The following is a 21,216-nucleotide window of genomic DNA, read 5'->3' on the forward strand; positions in this document are numbered from 1 at the left end:
AAGTCACTCATTTTCCTGGCGCGGGATTCAAAAAACTAAATAAATATAGCGATCGCTTCCACACACATCCAAGCGGTCCATATCATTCAGGAGCATAAAATACCGCGTGTATTATGAAATAAACATGCTTTTTCGTGTCACAAGCACTTTAATGCACGAATCCGATTTTTTCGTGTTTTTCCGACTCGAGTGAGGCATTAACTTGACGGTCTGAACATGACAAGTCGCATAGAACGGGACCATTTCAAATCCGATCTGGGTCACTTTCGTATGTGGTCTAAATCCGATCTGGGCCACATTTTCCCAGACTGTCGCGGCGGTCTGTACTGTCCAGTCCCGCAAATCGGATTTAATGCAGCAATTACGTCATCAAATAGCGAGAGAGTCGTTACCGTAGCGATGCACCTGTGCGTTATTAGCGCCTAGCTTGCAGTGAACACGGCTTTTGAGGAAGAGCTGAGCTTGACAACAGTCATAAAAAATAAAAATGGGTTGAGGATAAGCCTGAGAATGCTCAGTTTTCTCTCTGTTCCAAGTGAGCAATATTTCAACATTGCCTCCACGGCCGAGAGTCGAGACAAACTACCCGTATGTGTGTGTGACGTGCACGGACAGTGCGTGCATGCTATCGATCCATATAAACTTTGAATATTTGCCTAAACGGGGATTATTTATGTCTGTTATTTGTGTCCACCTTTTGAAAAGCAAAATATGATATCCCTGGAATGACGGATGACGTCTGTCATTTGTTTTGATGGTTCTGCGCATGCGGGTCTTCTTGCTTAGCGGGTGTCGGACTGCGAATTAGTGCGCATGCGTAATACTTGAACGGTCTCAATGGATAAAGGCAGTCTGAACGGGCACGCCAAAAAAACGGATATGACAAAAAATCGGATTCGTGCATTAAGACCTGTAGTATGAACGTAGCCTTATTGTTGCCGGTGACTTATTTTATACCATCACATTTCCCCAAGGTCAAAACTCAAGATGGAGGACTTTAAAGAGGTTAACAAAGCACTGAAGGTAATAAACAGAAAAACGCAACGTCCAAATTGTACTTGATTATACGGTCCTTCTAAAAAAAATTGCATATTGTGAAAGTTCATTATTTTCTGTAATGTACTGATAAACGTTCGACTTTCATATATTTTGGATTCATTACACACCACTGTAGTTCAAGTCTTTTGTTGTAATATTGATGATTTTGGCAAAAAAGTAAAACAAAAAAAAAATAATTTTGTGAAGTAAAACAATAAATAAAACATTAAAAGGCTTGAACTACTTCAGTTGTGAGTAATGAATGCAAAATACTGGACTGTCTCAGGAAATTAGAATACACAATATTCTAATTTTTTGAGACAGTCCTGTGTATATATACAGGACTGTCTCAGGAAATTAGAATACACAATATTCTAATTTCCTGAGACAGTCAGGAAATTAGAATATTGTGTATTCTAATTTCCTGAGACAGTCCTGTATATATACACAGGACTGTCTCAAAAAATTAGAATATTGTGTATTCTAATTTTCTGAGACAGTCCAGTATATGAAAGCTGAACGTTTATCAGTAGAGCTGGGAATCTTTGGGCACCTAACAATTCGATTACGATTCAATTATAAAACGATTATTGATGCACCCCCCCCCCCCTCCTTTTTTTTTTAAATGTTTTGTACATTAGTTCCAAAATTGTTCAAAAATCCTCTCAGGCTAAACCAAACTACTATTTCAGTATCAAGTTAACATATAACAGTAAACAAATATACAAAAATAACAGTAAATAAAAAAACTCCAGTCCCCATTCTGTATCAGCAGCTTTAAACTACATTCAATTTAATATTGTGAATCAACTGTTAAAGTTGTTAAAATTGCTCCCATTGTTCCATAATTTCCCTTCTGTCTACTTTTGTCAAAGTTTTAACACTATTTCATGATTTAAAGATAGATTCAAGACAAGATTCTGCTGATTTAGGAGTATTTTAGATAAAAAGTTACTTAGGTTCGCTACAACACAGCCTTCTAGAGAGGTCTACTGCTTTAAGATGGCGGCTGTTTACTTATGCCGGAAAGTGTCATTCGCATCGCTGTTCAATAATACATGTTCTACATATATATATCGTATGTTTGTAGCGGCTGTCAGCAGCAGTCAGGTATGATTTTTTTTATCTAGCGGCATGAGTTGAACATATTTACTGTCTGTTCCTCATTGCATCCCAAAGACCGCGCTGTTTTACTTCCGCTTAACCTGGTATAATTCAATAATCGGAATTTGGATATTTGTGAATCGTTCTCGAATCTTCCACGGCTGAATCGCGAATAATCTAAGAATCGGAAATTTTGCACGCCTCTATTAGTACATTACAGAAAACTATAACAATATGCTTATTTTTTGAGAAGGACATGTACATTTGAAATGCCTTTTCTTGCAGGGCCATGCCTGGTTAAAAGATGACGAAGCCACGCAGTGCAAACAGTGTGAAAAAGAGTTCTCCATCTCACGAAGAAAGGTACCTTTTTTTGTTGCGTTCATATTGCCACCCCGATGGTGCGATTTCATTACACATTTTCGCATATTTTTCAGCACCATTGCAGGAACTGCGGGGATATTTACTGCAGCAGTTGCTCCAGTAACGAGCTCGCCTTACCTTCATATCCTCGTCCCGTGCGGGTTTGCGATATGTGTCACTCCTTGTTGCTGCAGAGAAGTTCATCCAAAGCTTCCTGACAAAAACCCTTCCAACATTCGGATCTTTTCGTTGCACAAACACTGCTTAGCCACGTTTGTTTTTGAATGTTAATTTTGTGTCATCTGAAATTCAGGAAGATAATGCGTTGCATTCCTGTTGCAGAACTGTTCAAGGTCATTTTTTTGCAGGAGGGGAAATGTTTCAAATTTATTGCGAGGTATACATGCAAACCTTTTTCCCCTAATTCAGGTTTGAAAGCAAGTTTACATGTGATGCGGTCTATTCCGATCAAGTAAATATGTGCCACTTATAATCAGAACAGCCTGTTTACTGTAATCGAGGTTCAGATGGAGCATTTTTCATTCTCATTTTATCATATTCACACTGCAATGCATTAACACAGCGATAGCCTAAGTTTCTATCAGTCATTTGTTGCAACTTTGTAAATTATTGAATGATAAAAATCTATTTTAGAATGTATTAACACTTGGATTGTATACACACAAGAGCTGTTTTCTATCTCGGGAATGACACATTTTTAACTTGATATTTAATGAATAAAATTTGCAGTGTTTCCATCAGATTCCAACTAGTTTATTCACTTTACTCACAGAAAGTACAAACAGCATTAGAGGCAAAAGACATAAAATGCCAACTCAGCAACTTAGTTTGTGACCACATTAAGTTGCTCCCGATGGTTCCAATCAAGAAAAAGTGCCTTTGAACCGGTCATCTGAAACACGCTGCAAATGTCAACGCAGCATTTTCATTTACACTGTAAATTAAGCATCGTTGTAAACGCTGAAACAATGTCTGAAACAGATTTGTTCATGCACTCTGTCCTATGAAATGTGCGGAAAATGAGAAATGGTGGTACAGAAAATTGAGTTGCCTTGTCCTTAGAACTGACAAATAGAGAAACGGATGACAAGTGTGATAGCAGACAATCTTCTATCTCAGGACCATGCACCCTTAAAAAAATTACAAACCCTCACCTCTCAATACGTTCAACACCTCACTTGACCAGAACCATGTTCACCGCCAGGACGTTATCGGTTCTTGCAAAAAAACTGAGTTAAAACAAAAACCTGACAGAACAAAAATAGTACAATAAAAAAAAAAAAATGGTGTCGGGGAGGGGTCTACATTCCCCATCCCCCACCAAGTCCATTCATGGAGCTTCTGCTGCTGCCACCACCACCATAGTAACTGCTTCCCATTCCGCCCTGGTTACCTAACAAGAAAAAGAAAATACACAATATAGGACCCCACAGTTCCAAAGTGATCCACATTCAAAAAGTTCATCGGCGATCAAGGCAAACGCAATGGCACTCACTATAATCACTGTAGCCACCCATGTTTCCTTGGCTGCTGTATCCACTAGAATAGCCGGAGCTCATCTGGTTGCTACTGTAAGACGACTGATTCCCTATGGAGAAAAAAACCCCAACGAAATTCATATTCCGTTGCGTTTTCGGCAAATTGTTGTGAACTGCCGTGAGCTACTCACCCCCCATCATCTGGCTGCTGTAGCCACCGTTACTGCCCCCTGCTGTTGAGTTTAAAAACAGCTCGACGTAGCGGTGCTCTGAGGGGAAATAAAAAAATCATTAACAGTTCCACGCAATGAGACTTCAAGAGGTGGCAATTAGGTTATTCATAACTCACGCATGTTAGCCTTGTCCTTGGACATGGCAGCCACAGCGTCCTCGTGTGTGGCAAACTCCACATCTGCTTCCCCGGTTACCCGGCCATCCGGTCCGACCTCAATATGAACCCGCACTGGGTTTAACGGAGAGAAGAACTGCCAGAAGTAGAGGACATTTTGGAATTGCGTTTTAAACAATGTAAGGAAGAACTGAGTTGGTTGTCACAATAGCATATCGTACGAATGTTATTTTTAGACCGTGACGCAACGCAAAAGTGGGACATTTTCGACACGCCCTCACATACAAATCATGTTATTTCTGCTTATATTCTCCAGTAATCTTTTAAAAAAAGAACATGCCGATCAAGCACTGCTGATATGGAACTTGTAGAAACGACCAGACATTACGACATATGAAGGATGTTTTCTTTATACGTTTCCCGAAACAAAAAAACGTGAAGAATGGATCAACTTGCGCGGACGTCCATATATACACATATTCAAACACTCAGGTGACTTGAAGTTCCGCTCTGAGACCCCCAATTTGGCCAAATTTCAAAATTGTCCGATATCCATGTGTGACACATCATTGGAAAGCTTCAGATCTCAATTTTATGGGGGAAGAAAAATTTTGAACAAGAGGGCATTTTTAAAAAAAATGTTTTTTAAACAGCAAAACCCTATCTGAAGGTGGGAGCACGCGAGAGCAGAATTACAGACGCCATGACTTTACCGAGATATTATCGCGTACTTCCCTTGTTTCGATCCAAAAACTCCATGTAACATATATGACAGTGTCAAGACACAGCTGTGAATGGCCACAGCTGGATTTTTGGGGGATTTTATGGGTGAAACATGGTAATATAGCAAGGGCAGAAATCGCAGACATCAAGGAGTGGTCGAGATTTTCATATATTTACCCTTTTAAACCTTTTCCCCCCTAATTTTTCTTTGTTTGGATAGATTATTTATCATCTAACATATCGGAGAAAATGCGACAGTAACAAAAAAATACTATTAAGCGATAGTTATGAGGTAGATATCCGTGAGTTTTTTACAGACGCCATTATTTTCATTGTGACATAATTTGTTTAAAAGTTTAAAATATGTGAGTGAATAATTTTTTTAAGTTGTTTATTTTTAAAAACAAAATATGAGACATCAATTAATGATTCTAAGCTAAAAACAAGTTACAACAGACATTTTGAATAATAAATATAATTAATTACCTTGGTTTTATGGCTGGGTTAAAACAAAAGCGGTTTCGCGACATCTGTAAACGGGGGTTTTCCAGGGTAAAACGGACACATTAAGAATAGTTCGGGGGCTTAATGCGCCATGAATCTGCTATGGCAGCATATAGACATATTGTTCTATGAAACACAACAGTTGTTTTGCCTTTAAATACATCAGTTTCTTTTAAAGAGGAGTGCAAGAGCAGAAACTGCTTTTTCAGTCTTGTCTGTTTTCCGCCATATATTTTTTTCATAAAATGGCATCTACCATTGTATATTAGCAAGAAGGTAGTGGGCGCTTTATAGTGGTAAACACATGTAATTCTCTTTGATATGAGTGTTCATGTCAAACATTGGACTTTTTGAGGGACTGTTCGAAATCTGTCAAACTAGTCAGTTTGCATCGCATGAATATCAGTGGATCAAGAAATCACCCGAATAAATGTCTATCTTGATATTAAAATAGCCCAGCCCTAGCTCTATAAAAGTTTTTCCATGGCTTATGCTTGAACGATGTTCTATTCTATTGAAGTGACATTGTAAACCTGTTCTAATTCAACAGTAATAATGTATTCTTGTTAATGTTTATTTTAAAAAATTCAAAAGATTTTTGTAATTAACTCCCATTTAAATAACATGACAATGAACCCCACAACGAGGATGGTTGTCAAAAAGTATAAGAATTCCTTTGATAACTCTAAATTAAAGGGTTTGAAAAATGTCAAATCCAATCCAATCCTACATAGTAAGCGCTCTTCAGGCATGAAAATGGGTCAGGGGTTAAAAAGGTGAGAAAGGTGTGGAGGAAATATGTTCCGGAGTTCTGCCAAAATGTCCGCCGTCGGCAAAACGTCCTACATGTGGCGAATTTGACCATTTTAATTTTTCACATAAGGCTTAATATTCGAGTTAACGGGGGTTTAATTAGTTGAAGGAGTTGATTTCAACCACCATTGACTCGCGCTAGCTTAGCCACTCCGGAGCCCTGAAACTAACAAATAACTGTCAAACTGCACAGAATTTGTTCAAATCATTTCCAACGACTAATTAAACCCCGGCTAACTCAAAGATTAAGCCTAATGTTAAAAATTCTGAACTTCCCCTTTAAAATAAAGACCATTGAATATGGCCCTTAAAATGTTGTCTATAAAAGTTTTAGAGCAATAAAACAAACAACAAAAATGAATAAAATGAACAGGAATCCTTCAAAGTATTTCATAATGGGTCCAAATTATTTTTCGAACAGATCATGTGACTATAGAACCTTAGAGACAACCGTTTGCATTGCTTAGCCAAAACTACAGCTGAGGAGGCAAGATGGATATTTAGAATTTCTTTAAACCTAAGCTTTCAAAACCCTCAACAACAACTGAGCTTGAACCGAGGATTGAGCACGAGCAGTATCATAAAGTCCTGGCTGTCGTGTTACCTGTTGTGCTGTAATTCCAAGTGGTGCTTGAATTGGATGCTTTTAGCGGTCGAGAGTCTTTTTGAGCCAGCGCAAAGATGCAGCGCACGGGGATATTTTTGTTATCTTTACTGGACAAAAATGTGAAGTAATGGCTGTGTTTCCAGTGTGCAAATGCAGCCGTTTGTAGTATATCTCCTGCCTACTGATTTAGAAAAATGAACACGTTAGGTTGTTCTTTACTGAAAGAAAGTAATCAGATTAGTTACGCATTACGATACCGCGTTATTGACAACACTGCTTTTATATTACCGTTAAATACACAAGCTTGACACTACCTTAACGGGAGCTATTTTTTCACCGGACGCTCCGGCAGTGTTCAACGCAAGCTGCAACGAACGGCAGTAACTTTGTCATACCAGAAAATATGAAAACGAAAACCATTACTCACTAAATTCAATATGCTGGCAAATGCATTCATCTAAAAACAATTGGGAGTGATACTTTACCTCCTCCAGCGAATGTGAATTTGTGCTTAGTACAAGATCATCTGTCGCAATTAGCGATCTTTGACGCTCTTTTTTTTTTTTTTCCCTCCCCGCATACAAACTTGTTTCTCTCTCAGCGGCTGTGATTAACCTCAATGAAGTTGCTGTCCTAGCTAAGCCTTGCCTATCATTCGTCTTTGTAAGTTTTTAGTAACTTTGTGTATTGAATTTGAAAGGAAAATGTGTGTTTTGTTTTTGACGAACTTTTTCATGAAGCTAAACTGTTGAAGCTACTCACATGTGGAAAAATACGAGTGTACAACGTTTTAAATGTATTCATTTGGTATATTTCAGTTACCACGATTTGAGAGATCATTAAATTGAAGAATTTACGCCTTGCGTTTGGAGTGCTTGTTTTTGGGTTTGCTGGAATAGCGTCACTGACACACGCAGCATCAAACAGGGGAAGGGGTAAGCGCTGCCGCGCCAAGCTAATTCTGGCTGCATTTTCGACACATGAAAAATAACGAATACGTACTACTGTATGACGGAAAATTTTAGTGGTTTTGTAACCGTGACGTTTTCATAGCATGGTAATCCGTGAAGGTAACTGGCACATGCCTACAAACGACCCCCCCCCTTTAAAATTTTTTCTCCTCGGATCTACACGATTCACGTAGGTCATCCTTTTTGACTTCAAAACGGCGAATTTCGCCGAAAGGTGAGAGATTTTCATGCCTGGCTCTTGTAATAAATGAATGACTAACTCAAGACATGTTGATAAGATAATCATGAAAGAGTAAAAATTGTGACAACCAACCACTAGAGCTGGGAATCTTTGGGCACCTAACGATTCGATTATGATTACGATACAGAGGCTCCGATTCGATTATAAAAAAATATATATTTTTTTTTTTTAATGTTTTGTATATTAGTTCCAAAATTGTTCAAAAATACTCCCAGGCTAAACCAAACTACTATTTAAGTATCAAGTTAACATATAGCAGTAAAAAAATATACAAAAATAACAGTAAATAAAAAACTCCAGTCCCCATTCTGTATCAGCAGCTTTAAACTACATTCAATTAATTTAATGTTGTGAATCAACCGTTAAAGTTGTTAAAATCGCTCCCGTTATTCCATAATTTCCCTTTTGTCTACTTTCGACATGTGAAAGTTTTAAAACTATTTTAAAGATAGATTCAAGTCAATATTTTACCGATTTAGGAGTATTTTTGATAAAAAGTTAATTAGGTTTGCTTGGAAGGTTCGCTACAACAGCCTTGCAGGGAAGTGTACTGATTTAAGATGGCGGCCGTTTACTAACGTCCGCATCTAGCTTTTTGTAGATGTGCTGCTAACGCTACCGAATCTATATTACATCTAGTCCTATATAAATGATATCTACCGTAACATGTGGATGTACTTTGTAGCAGCTTTTCGGCAGCAGTCAGGTATGTTGTTGTGTTTTTTTAATCTCGCGGCATGAGTTGAGCTAGAGCCGTGAGTTGCTTCTCATTACCCGAGGGGCCGGGTAATGAGAAGCATGATGTTTAGCTACTCTCGCTTCCTCATTGTCCCGAAGACCGCGCGGCGCGCCGAGTGTGTTGTACTTCCACTTTACTTGGCATATTTCAATAATCGGAATTTGGATGTTTGTGAATCGTTCTCGAATCTTCCACGGCCGAATCGCGAATAATCTAAGAATCGGAAATTTTGCACACCTCTACCAACCACGCTCTCCCCTTCCATTTTCCAAAGATGGGGCCAGAAACATTTGCAGTCATCCAATTTAGTCTCCCAAATTCAACATGGACTCACAATGTAAATGTCTGATTCAGTGGCTCTGTACGGAAGGCCCCTCATATGGACGCAGTGACCCGTTGTGCTCTGGAAAGACGAGCCCACGCCGTCGTTGTACCGGCCGTCCGACACGCCTGAACGAGCCAAAAGGACCAGAGTTTAGGGAAGAATCGTTTCCAACCGCGCGACCACTTGAATGCCTCGTGGGCATAAACGGAGAGAATTCTGCAACAATTGATCACCGAATCGGATTTCACTTCTTCGTCCGCTCGACACACCTCCTCCGTAGCCTCCGCGCCGCATTCGGTCGTACGAGCCCCCTCGGTTCATCATGTTGTAGCCGCCGCGCCCGCCGGAGGGCCGGTCGTAAGGGCTCGGCCTCTGCATGCCCATAGGCTTCCGCTGGGGCTCGTAATGGGTTCGCACTTCGGCGCGGCTACTCTTGAAGATCTCAATGTACCTACGTGCATAGGAATATCACAATTGGAAACGGGGAAAAAAGTTTGGCCCGAGTCTATGTAGAATCAGTCCGTCTCAATGGTGCACTAGTTTAAAAAAAGCTTGCCAAATTGAATAGTACCTTATTACACTTTTCTTATGGTTACCAGAATATATTTACAGATCTTAAAATCAAATGCCCTATATTGTTGCCGTGACAGCCATTGTCCTGTTAATAGCGGGGCTGAGTACTTCAGCTTTCTGAAGCTCATTAAGTGTTACCTGTGAAGGTGGGCTCCGTGTCCTTGAGCTCAGTTGGCTTCTGATGCACCACCAGGGATTATCCTTACCAATATAAACCAGTGCTTATGTCTGCTTATGGTTGCTAAGTTTGTCAATTTCATTAGACAAATATTACCGTGTAACAACGTCAATGTGTTGCATAGTAGACTCTAGAGCTGGGCGATATGGCCAAATAATAGAAATTTTTCACCGGAAATTTTGATGATCGATACCACCAACCCACCATTTTTTAAAGGAGATTAGGGCTGCAGCTATCGATTATTTTAGTAGTCGATTGACTAGTTAGTTCGAATAATCGAGTAATCGGATAAGGAACATAAAAAATACCTGACCTGAGCCTCAAACGGTATAAAAAAATAAATAAGGATATATGTTCAACAAAAGAACAATTGGCTAATTTACTTAGCAAGAGTCCACTATCTTAAATGCTATAAAATGCCAACAATGCTCTTAATAGTTCAAACACATATTCCCACAAAAATGGCTAATTATACCTTTAAACTAAATTACAAATGCATTAAAAAAAACATTAGCTCAAACAAAAACTTAGCTTAAGTTGGTCTTAACAGGGAGCAGCTGGATTCAGCCATGTGAAATGGGGCAGACTAGAGGGCAGTGTATCCACCCAAATCAATAAAACTAAATGCAAACACTTTCAAAACAAACCATTACAACGCCAGTTTAATTAAACGAATACTCAAAGCAGCAAAATTTAATTAGAAAATCAATTACTCCAGTTAATCGAATAATCGTTTAAGCAATAAAGGAGATAATAAGAACTTTACCCTTAACCTTTAAAGCGTGAAAGCCGCAAAACTGGTAAAAGAACATTGCTGACTTTACAAGCCAGAGCTTCAAATATGGCGCCTTATGCAGTTACTACTTTGCACTAAAAGATAGCAGATTTCTGTCCAATCCAATTTGACTGGGAGAGATTGGCAAAACTTGAATGTCATTGAAACATTAACATTCAAAATCAGTTTAATCCTTCATTCGGCAAGTGACATTTTTTTGGTAATTAAAAAAAGTATTTTAATTTTATTAATAAATAATGCCATTTCTGAACAAGTGTGGGAATGCTTTATTGCTGGTTCGTTAAATCCTGTAGGTCACTCCCTGCTGATTTTGCGTCACTATTGATTTTGGGTATCTTCGCTCACTTCTAGAGGTGGGAATCTTTGAGCAACTAACGATTCAATTACGATTCAGAGGCTACGATTCGATTATAAATCGATTATTTAGCTGCTTTTAATGTTTCGTACATTAGTTATACAAAAAGCCTCTGAGGCTCAAATACACGACGATTTCAGTATCAAGTTAACAGTTCAAAAAAGTAAATAAAATACTTTAAACTACATTCAATTAATTTAATGTTGTGAATCAACTGTTGTTAAAATTTCTCCCGTTATTCCATAATTTCCCTTCTGTCTAATTTTGACATGTGAAAGTTTTAAAACTGTTTAAAAGATAGATTCAAGTCAAAATTTTGCCGATTTGAGAGTATTTTAGATAAAAAGTTAATTAGGTTTGCTTGGAAGGTTCGCTATAACAGCCTTCCAGGGAAGTCTACTGCTTTAAGATGGCGGCTGTTTACCAACGCCGGCAAGTGTGTCATTTTGCATCTAGTTTTCCAAACGTGCTGTTAACGCCGCCGAGTCTGTCATTTTGTATCTACTTCTTTATACATATCTACCATAGCATTATGTAGACGTAGTTTGTAGCGGCTGTCGGCAGCAGTCAGGAATTATTGTTGATCTATTATTATATATTATTATGTATTATTTTTTTATCTAGTGGTATGAGTTGAGCCAGAGCCGTGAGTTGAGCATTGTCATTACCCCGGATAATGACAAGCATTATGTTTACTCGTTCCGTTCCTCATTGCGTCCCGAAGACCGCACTGACTGTCTTTTAGTTCCACTTTAATTGATATAGTTCAATAATCGGAATTTGGATGTCTGTGAATAGTTCTTGAATCTTCCACGGCCGAATCAGAATTTTCACACACCTCTAATTTCAAGGTATTTCTGGGTTATTTCTACAAGTGTTATTGGGGCTCAAATCAGAGTATGTATACATATAACATGTGGACATCCTTTTTTGGCCAGTTGGACCATATTAGTGTACCAGATATCAATATTTCAGTTTACTTGACTTAAAATCTGACATCCACATATTTAGACGCCAGGTCTAAAATGCTAAGAATTTTTATTTTAAAATATAAAACTACCAAAATAGTCACGTGCCTAATTAAAGGGCTAAAAATGTTAAATACTTATCAACATTAAAACTGTCAGAAACATATTTTGCTGTCCCCTTACTTGTCCTGTCAGCCCCTATTACAAAGTAATAATCTTACCAAGAAAAACTCCTTAAATACGCTATTGACTAAGTGGTGGTTAGAATTAATCTAGGCAAAAATCTACACTAAAATTTAAAAAAAAAAAAAAAAATTAATTAAATAAATTCATAAAAATCGATCTATCGCCCAGGCCTAGTAGAATGAAGGTTAGTGTGTGATAAAGATTTGAAAACAAATAAATAAAACTCAAGTGTAACTTGTGTAAGTGATTTCATGTTGAGAGTGCACACCATAAGAAAAGCAATGTTTCCAGCCAGCCAACCAACCAACCATCCCCACCTGTGCCCTATTCTTTCCTTGTGTTTCTTTAGAGCCTTTTCAGCTATATCCTGTGAAGCAAACTGCACGAAGGCCTCCCCCGTACTCCTCCCCTGGATGTCCACCGGCAATGTTATCCCATTTGGCACGATTTCCAACCCTTCAACCCAAGGACAGATAACCCCAGCGGGGAACATATTAAATCACATGCCCAATCACAGAAAAAAAATGTCTCTAAGAGAGACAGAAAACTTAAAAAACACTCTATACATCATCACACATTCTGCTCGAGTCACTGGCAATTTGGAACACATGACAAGTGTAGGCTTTTGAAGGATTAAAAAGTAATGAGGAAAGAGGAATGAGGAGAAGTATGAAGCAGGACAATAGTCTTGGGACAAAGCTAATATTGGTGTGTTGATGAAGACAATCTTGTGGGTGACATGAATTTACATTACTTTTGAACCATTCTGTTCTACTGGAACATTTTCACACTCATTCAAAGGCTTAAGAAGAAAATGGGGTCGAGTCACAGTGGACAGACAATAAACTGAAGGTAAAAAATAACGCAACGAGACTCAGTCTGTCATTTATTACCGGTAATTTGAATTAGGCACACGAGTGAGAAATGGTTGTTCTTACAAAAGTGCACAGCTTTATTTAAAACCAAGACAATACAGAGGGACCTTTACAGTGGGAACTCAAAATATTCGCACAGATTACTATTAATCATGTTAATATTAAAAGTATTTTCAGAAAGTTTGCTACTGAAGAGGCTTGTATCCAATTTCTCCTTAATAAGTAACCTAAGATCACTTTGATTAATAGACCATCATTTTGGCTCACCTCAGACAAAAAAGCAGGAACTGCACAGCCTCACTTTAACATTTTGGAAAAGCCTGGCAGCCTATTCCGCTTATAAAGCAATGGTGGAAACCCAGTATTTTGGATATTAGCCGCACTTCTGCGGCTTGACTAATTAATGATGGCAATTCAAGGTCAAATCTTAGATTTCCGACCAACTTTACTCATTTTGGGTTTGAATGGTTTATTTTAACCAAAATAAAAGCGCTGTAAATATCAGTAACTTTCATGATGTTTGTCAAAAAACAGCATTTTTACTCAGTTGTAAAAGTCTCCAAATGATTGTTTGCTATATAAAATATTCAAGCTAGTGTGCAAAAAAAAAAAAAAAAAAAAAAAAACTGAAACAATCAGGTTTATGAGCTGTAAAAAAAACTACTGAAACTGATTAATCAATGCCCAAAATTGTTATAAATTGATTAATTTTTGCCACTCTTTAACTCATTGAGCGCCTATTGACTGCGAAAGATGTCCAATCTTTTTGAACTGGAAGAGCTGCCACCCTTCCTAGTTCAAATGGATTGGATGTTTACTAGTGATGAACTAATTTAGATCGACAGCAGAAGAGCCACATGATGGGACGTCGAGCATAGTCAATGGGACGTCGAGTATAGTCAATGGCACTGAAGGAGTTAAACGAGAGCTGTTAGGTGTTTAAGGCAGTAAACAAAATGGTGGACAGTGCAACAGGGACACACGAACAGTCAGAAAAAGTGAATACCAGCAACATTTCATGCCGACCAAAGTTGTAAATGAATTTCTACTGTCTTTGAGTCATGGATCATTGCCAATTTTTACAATGAAAAGAATGACTACATCTCATCAGGTTAATCAAGAAGATTAATGTGTTTTCCTCAAGTGTCATCGGGGCTTGTAATTGGAAAAGTTATTACTCAGTGTCTACAAGAACGGAAACAAATTAGACTGAGAAGTAGCGTCATAAATTTAGATAATGTCTTACCTGAGAAAAACTGGACAATTTCCTCTTTGCTGCAGCCAAAGGGGAGGCCTCGTAGTCGCACGAGCCCATCTCCAGCTGTCTCGGGACAGTTTGGACCTGTGTGCTTCATGACCCAGTCCATTTCCACATTGTTTGATTTAAACACTGTAATAACACAAGACAAGTCATTCTTCACTGTGATACAATTCAGTGCAATGACAGAGAACTGGGACAGGCTTGTTAAATATGTATGTTTTAATAAAGGAACAAACAGCCTCCAACTGAAATTGCTCACTAGAATAGTGTTTACATCAAATCATTGGCTCCCACTGATGGCGCTAGATGCCTGAAGCTGCGGTCAGACCTTACGCGTTTTTTTTTTCGTCACACGATGGGTTCCCATACAAAGTCGATGTAACATTGAAGCACTACAGACGGCCTGGCGACACGCTCGACCAGATAGGCTTGCCTTGTGATGTCGCTCGTTCAAATTTCACGCCGCAGATTATGGATGGTTTCTGCGACAGATTTAAGCAAAGACGAGGAAGCAGCCAATCAAATGTTTTCTCATACATGTGACTCCAGTTGCCGGAGCTGGCTAGGAACCTTTCTCAACATCCAATCAACAAAAGTCCAAACAAATGGACTACCAAAATACTCAAAATATTAAGGGATAAAAGTCGAAATACAACGAGAATTAAGTCATACGTGGTAATATTACGAGAGAAAAGTCGTATTATAAAAATTCAGTCAAATATTGAAAAATAATGGATTAAAATTGTAATATTATGAGATTAAAGTCGTTTTGTTGCTTATTTTAAATTTACGTGAACCGGATGTTGTTCTTTTTCATGGGCTGAGACATTTATATGGCTCCAGACAAACATTTTTTTACTAGAAGCAGAGTGGCCCCTTAAAATTTTAAGGGCTTAAGCAGACTGTAAATCGACATGCAAAGTGTTCTCTAATTTTCATTGTTCAAACGACACTTTCATAATCAATGCATTAAATTACAAATTTATGAATTTATATTTTATCCCCTGCAAAGACAACGGCCAACCCAGAAATTGACATCCACATGCCACACTTTGTTAACATGGAGGAACGTATCATTTTAGCAGTGTGCGACTATCACATACTTTATAATACCTCTCGGAATGATTTCTGGGACATCAAAAAGCAGCATAATGGAAAGATGTTGGCCAGAAAAGACTGGAAATTTTTTAAATGCCCTCCAAATTCATAGTTAATCAGACACGAGCAATGACGCACAGGCAGAGGGCGGTGCGTATCACTGTCACTGCAGTCGCATCACGCCCAGTGTTGGCTTTTAGCTCAACAGTAATGACTTTCGCATTTCACCATCACCCCTGAGCATGACTTATTTTCTCCGTCGGCCTCCTTTGCAACAGTACCGGCGGGTTTGTTGGAAAGAAAGTAGTCAGTTATTGTCCTATTCGCCACGGTTCGCAAGTGCTGTCAAGTTTCAAGTTTTCCCGCTATCCCAATTATAACCCGCTCCACACAACGCCTGACTCCACCTTCCTTTTCTACTGTCGTATTTTCCCTTGGACACCCGCTAGTTACATTGCCGCCCACTAAATTTAATTGTGAAGGAGTTTGTCAGCAGCAGCAACAACAACAACAAAAAAACGCAATGCGACTGGTCGCGTATATTGAGCAGATTGAGAAAAAAATTGTCCCACTGGCTCTAATTTTAGTCGCAAAATGAGACCGTGTGGTCGCAGTTTGAAACCCTGTTTTACCAACCTAGGCTTTTATCAACACAAAACTCCTTTTGGTGTAATATTAGGACAGAAGAAAATTGTAAACTTGTTAAAGTCGTTATATTACTTATATTTATGTTACGTGAACTTAAAGTTGCTGAGCGCATTTATCTACATGGTTACCATGCCCAAGTGCTTCACTTTAGCGCACATGTACATGGACTTTTACCATGCCCAAGTGCTTCACTTTAGCACACATTTACATGGACTTCAACTTTGGGCAAAGCTGTGAACACAAAACAGCATTTGGCTACGATCATAGAGTGAGCGAAGCGATGTGGCGTGACAAAACGCATCCGGTCTGAGCACGGCTTACTTCCTTCTGACTGAGAGGGGGCGCACTGCACTGAAAGATGACCATTCCCGGTCAGTCCTCCCAGTTTAAAGGATTTGGACGTCTATCGATATTCAATGGCAGGCAATGAATTATGAAAACACACTCATTGGTTTACAAAAATGTTGCAATAATAGTGTAGTGCATGGGTGTCCAAACCTGTCCTCAAGGGCCGCTGTGGGTCCTGGTTTTTGTTCCTACCAATCAAGTACAGACAGTTTAACCACTGACGTTTGTGCTAAAACAAGCAGTACCTGACTGCAATCAACTGATTACACTTGTGAGACACCATATTGGTGAAAAGATGTTTTGTAGGAATGAAATCCAGCACCCACTGCGGCCCTAAGTGGAATAGTTTGGACACCACTGGTGTAGTGTCACTATTTATTTACAGAAATGTAGTGAAATATTCTCATATTCTATGAGGAAGTTTCTGACAAGTTGTCAGTGACAGTGTAATTTTTTTTCTTTCATTTAGAAATACCTTATTCTTCTCTTTAATGAATGTATCATAGAATATTGTATAAACATGCAACAACTAATTGTTTAATAAATTAGTTGCCAACGGATTTGATAATCAATTTTTGCCAACAGCTATGAGCAGTCCTGTTTGGGTCCTTGTTTGTGTGTAATGTGAGGCTCCGCACACAAGTGATTAGAGCGAGAGAGAGAGAGCTCACTGCAACACTCAGGTTGGGTTGCTGAATCAATATTATTGTATTATGAAGTGTCAAGAGTTAGACTGTCTTTTTTGTCGTTAGATCCAGTGTGCCTCTGTGAGAGGTGAGTAAATGAAGCCAACTGTATTGTTTGTATTCTTTGTTGATGAGACGTTACTACTTAGCAGGGAGTGCTAAGCTAGTTAGCTATTATGTGTACTTATCAGTGTCTTAAGTGTCCGTTTGTATTGTGTTTTGGAGAAACATATTAGCACTTGAATTATTGTTAGATTGTAAATTTGTCTCACTTTTTATTAAAGGAACCACACACAAAAAACATTCATATAACAGGAGAGTGTCCTTTTAACACGAATTCACACAAACTGCAAATTGTCATACAAGAAAGTGTGCCTTGATATAAGACTTTGATTGTATTTATGACAATTGTTTTATAAAGAAAACGGATTCATTTCAGTCTGTCTGTCCTCCTCATTTGATTTTGCTGTTTGTTTGAAGAAAATGAGTCATTGACCCAATTTATACCAGCACGTTGCCCACAACAGCAAAAAATGTCAATTAGCAGAACTTTTTCTTATTTGAATGAACTGGAGTTTTATCCGATTTGTGTACGGAGAAATTCTTTTTTTGTTTTATACTCAGAACCTTTATTAAAAACTTCAACAACTACAGTTAAATCATTAAGCTGTGATAAAATATTTTTTTTAAGAAATAATCCAATTTGTCTTCATTGTTACTTACAACCTGCCTAAAACAACTTCAAGCTAAACTGTGAAGGTAGTTGGAAAAAAGTTATTTATCCAACTGATCGTTTAATTAATCGTCTGAATAATCGATTATAAAAAATCATTAGTTGCAGCCCTTAAATTGTAGTTAAGTTTCCTGACATATGTATTTTCATATTGTTAAATAGCAGTAATTGTGAGTAGGGATGGGAATCGAAATCCGATTCCAATTCAGAACCGGTTCCGAGTGTTTCGAGGCCTCGACATCACAATGAAAAAGCCTTAACGATCCCTTTAACGATGCCTAAAGACGCATATTGCGTCGTGACGTGTCTTGTTGTCCAGACGCATCAAACTAGCATGGCGCCAAGAACCACTCGCTCCTAAGTTTGGCTACACTTCACCAGGAAAAAGGGTGAAAATGAAAGGTTACGATAGTTTAGCACGAGCCTTGCCGCCGTAAACATAACAATGACGTAGGTTCGAACGCTCGAAAGTGTGTCTTCACTTCACGAGGAAAAATTACAACAAAGCGACTTGCAGTCATTGCGAGATGGAAATAACTGCATCGGGAGGGAATAGACTGCACTGTCCTCACCGAGACTTTATTCAACCATCACTTGAAACTAAAAATAGAAATGAAACAAATCAATTTCGTCCCCAATAACAAACAGGTTCCCATCAACGTAAATCAGCGATGATTAGCTGCTAACACGGTCATAACAAACAGTTAGCATGCGTTCGCTAGCATTAGCACATCGTTTAAACCACTACACAACTGGATTTAAGTGTCCGATCGCGAGTGGAAACACACAACAACAACACAGAAGATGATACATACAGGCGTTGGCTCTGTGGATATTTTACAAACATTAACAAAGAACGTAGGCTCGTGGCAGTGTTTCCCTTTCTCACTAACTCGCTCACTGGCTTGGATGCGGCATTTCTTCTTCTTCGCGCTCTTCTTCGCGTGAGGAAGCGCAAGGGCGCCACCACTTGAGCGTTAAAGCGCCATACAAACTAAAAGGCATGCATTTCAATATACTGGTAAATAAAAACAGGGGTCCCCAAACTACGGCCCGCGGCTCCATATTTGGTCCGGCCCCCTGAACAATTCCAGAGAGCATTTTGAATTTTTTTGTTTTTTTTCTCCCTCAGTAGTGCTATTTATTTCCTGACCTTTTTCTGTGAATAACTCAGAGAGGGTTACTTGGTTATTATCTATTTAATTAATAGTGCTATTATTATTTATTATTATTATATTATATTATTATTTTTATTTTATTTACTTTTGTTCCATGAAGAATCCACAAAGGGTTATTTGATTGTGGCTTTCTGAAAAACAATATTTTTTTTTACATTTCGCAGTCCTGCAATCGTCACACTTTTTCTGTTACAAACTGACCTCAGCCTCTCATCAGAGAAGGGAAAAGTTATTTGGCCCTCACAGGAAAAAGTTTGGGGACTTTGCCAAAGGCAGAACAACGACCTATATGCCAAAATATACCAATATTTTGTTTCAGTAAAATGTTACACATTCTTGTGCATTTGCCACTTATTGCCACAGTTAACATTGAGGATTTGAGCCTCTTTTGACCTCGTTGTGAGTTTGTAAGGTTGTGACTTCTGATTAAACAAACTTGATGCCAATCAAAATGTTTGTTCTTCTTTTTCCCGAAATTAGAATCGTTAAGCAATATCGATAATGGAATCGGAATCGTAAAAATCGTATCAATTCCCATCCCTAATTGTGAGCCTTCTATTGCAAATCGTATCGTGAGGTACCCAGAGGTTACCATCCCAATAGCTCACCCTCCACATATCTGTGTCCCATAGTTTCCCTGTCCTTCTTCAAGGCTTGCTTGAGGTCTTCTTCTGCTTCCAGCTCAACAAAGGCCTCTCCGCTGGGACGACCCTCTCTTGTAGAGGTGAAGTGGATGCCAGTGTTACCACCATTGCCAAGTATTTTACAATCTAAAATTTTTTTAAATGTAACATCGTTATTGCACATTGAAATTGTTAGTCTTTAATCATTATTTTAAAAGATTAAAAAAAGACCCACCTGAGAAAAATCTCTGTACTTCATCCACTGAGCAAGACCAAGGGAGACCCCTGATTCGCACAACATACCCCTCATCAGACATATCTGTAACAAGCGTTATAATGGAAATTTTAATTCTTAAAATCGTCCATCCAGAAATTAGGCATCGTCATACGAAGAGTTCACGTTTTAATCTTGCACGCACGTGGTTTGCGCCATGACGACTACGACTATTCTATTACCCTAGAATGGAACATTCGAATAAGAGTAAAAATCAAAGCCCTTGAACGTAAGATAGCACGCATCAACGATTAAAAGACTGAAGTTGTGCGGGTTCATAAAATGAAACATTTTCGTATCTTGCACAGGACCCCGTCCCATTGCAGTTTGCTTAATCCATTACAATGACTGCTTTTAACGGGAAGAAACTACGACATAAATAGTTAATGATAATGTGCCCGGTTTTACCTAATTACGCGCCTACTCGCCACCGCACCCTATGTGAAGAACAAAAGCGGCCTTCGTAGCAAGCGCCACATTAGCTTAACTCGTTAGCATGTAGGCTAACACTTGCTAACTACGTCAATAAATGCGTTTCCATATCCTATTTCTAGCGATAATCAAAAAGCAGAAGCAACAACTTAAAATGGGGAATGTATAGTCATCCAGCTAGTGCATTAAGTTACCTTTTTAATTCGGAGAAAACACAAGCCGGGAAGAGGAGACACGAAGGCCTGGTTGATGTAGCTGAAAGTAACGTAAAGCAGGGTTGCCAGGCCTATTAAGAGCCTTCTTTCGAGGAGCACAAAAAGCACGCCTCCGCGTTCGATTCATTCAATGTAATATCTCTGTATTAATTAGCACCAAACTCTTCAATCCATTGAGAACAACATACTTATCGTTTTGATGGTTCCACTCGCTAAAGTATTCAAAAGAATTTAAATAAGGTTGAAATCTTAAACGTGGCTTAAACAAAATCTGGCAACTTCGGATGGCGCCTGAATCTACGTCCACGCCCAAAAGAAATGACGCAATTTTCCCTCGTTGAGAATGGAACAGAGAACAACGGGCCTTCTTGAAGAACAACCCAACAATCTGACCATTCTAGGCAATGTGTTTACGTTGGCGGCCACCTTGGTGGGGGCAATGTTACCACTGAGGTCAATGCGAGTACATTGAAAATATGTCATAAATTGCTAATGTCTAATTCTATTTTCATC

The 21,216-nt window shown here is 38.7% G+C and overlaps 2 protein-coding genes across 6 annotated transcripts in view; one reads left to right on the forward strand and one right to left on the reverse strand.

Annotated features, from left to right (window-relative positions):
• The window catches only part of rufy1 (RUN and FYVE domain containing 1), a 22,657-nt gene extending 19,389 nt beyond the window's left edge, over window positions 1–3,268 (forward strand). Inside the window, exons 15-17 of one of the 2 annotated variants that reach the window (XM_057850079.1) lie at window positions 975–1,023; window positions 2,428–2,505; window positions 2,580–3,268. In XM_057850079.1, coding sequence (XP_057706062.1) covers window positions 975–1,023; window positions 2,428–2,505; window positions 2,580–2,723 — 271 coding nt within the window. In that variant the 3' untranslated portion in view covers window positions 2,724–3,268. The other variant, XM_057850081.1, reaches the window with a different exon arrangement.
• On the reverse strand, window positions 3,245–21,001 carry hnrnph1 (heterogeneous nuclear ribonucleoprotein H1). Of its 4 annotated transcripts, XM_057850083.1 has the most exons (12): window positions 20,892–20,987; window positions 20,683–20,743; window positions 20,018–20,101; window positions 19,768–19,929; window positions 14,454–14,597; window positions 12,650–12,788; window positions 9,510–9,727; window positions 9,286–9,401; window positions 4,354–4,489; window positions 4,196–4,273; window positions 4,022–4,114; window positions 3,248–3,919 (listed from the first exon to the last, which is right to left on the reverse strand). In XM_057850083.1, exons 3-12 carry the CDS (start codon window positions 20,097–20,099, stop codon window positions 3,828–3,830), a joined length of 1,260 nt encoding a protein of 419 aa, XP_057706066.1. In that variant the 5' UTR covers window positions 20,100–20,101; window positions 20,683–20,743; window positions 20,892–20,987; the 3' UTR covers window positions 3,248–3,827. The 4 variants fall into 4 exon arrangements, with proteins under 4 accessions (XP_057706068.1, XP_057706067.1, XP_057706066.1 ...); XM_057850085.1 differs by having other exon boundaries at window positions 3,245–3,923; window positions 20,683–21,001; XM_057850084.1 differs by having other exon boundaries at window positions 3,247–3,919; window positions 9,546–9,727; window positions 20,683–21,001.
• Window positions 21,002–21,216: the final 215 nt, after the last annotated feature.

This window comes from Corythoichthys intestinalis, chromosome 11, assembly GCF_030265065.1.
Source record: "Corythoichthys intestinalis isolate RoL2023-P3 chromosome 11, ASM3026506v1, whole genome shotgun sequence".
Classification (NCBI taxonomy): Eukaryota; Metazoa; Chordata; class Actinopteri; order Syngnathiformes; family Syngnathidae; genus Corythoichthys; species Corythoichthys intestinalis.

Coding starts and splice junctions, on each gene's coding strand:
- hnrnph1 (XM_057850082.1), bottom strand. CDS start 20,099: ATGTCTGATGAGGGGTATGTTGTGCGAATCAGGGGTCTCCCTTGGTCT. Junction 12,789..14,453: donor AATTGTCCAGTTTTTCTCAG/GTAAGACATTAT, acceptor CTTGGGTTGAAG/GGTTGGAAATCGTGCCAAAT. Junction 4,490..9,285: donor CTGAATCAGACATTTACATT/GTGAGTCCATGT, acceptor TACTTCTGGCAG/TTCTTCTCTCCGTTAAACCC.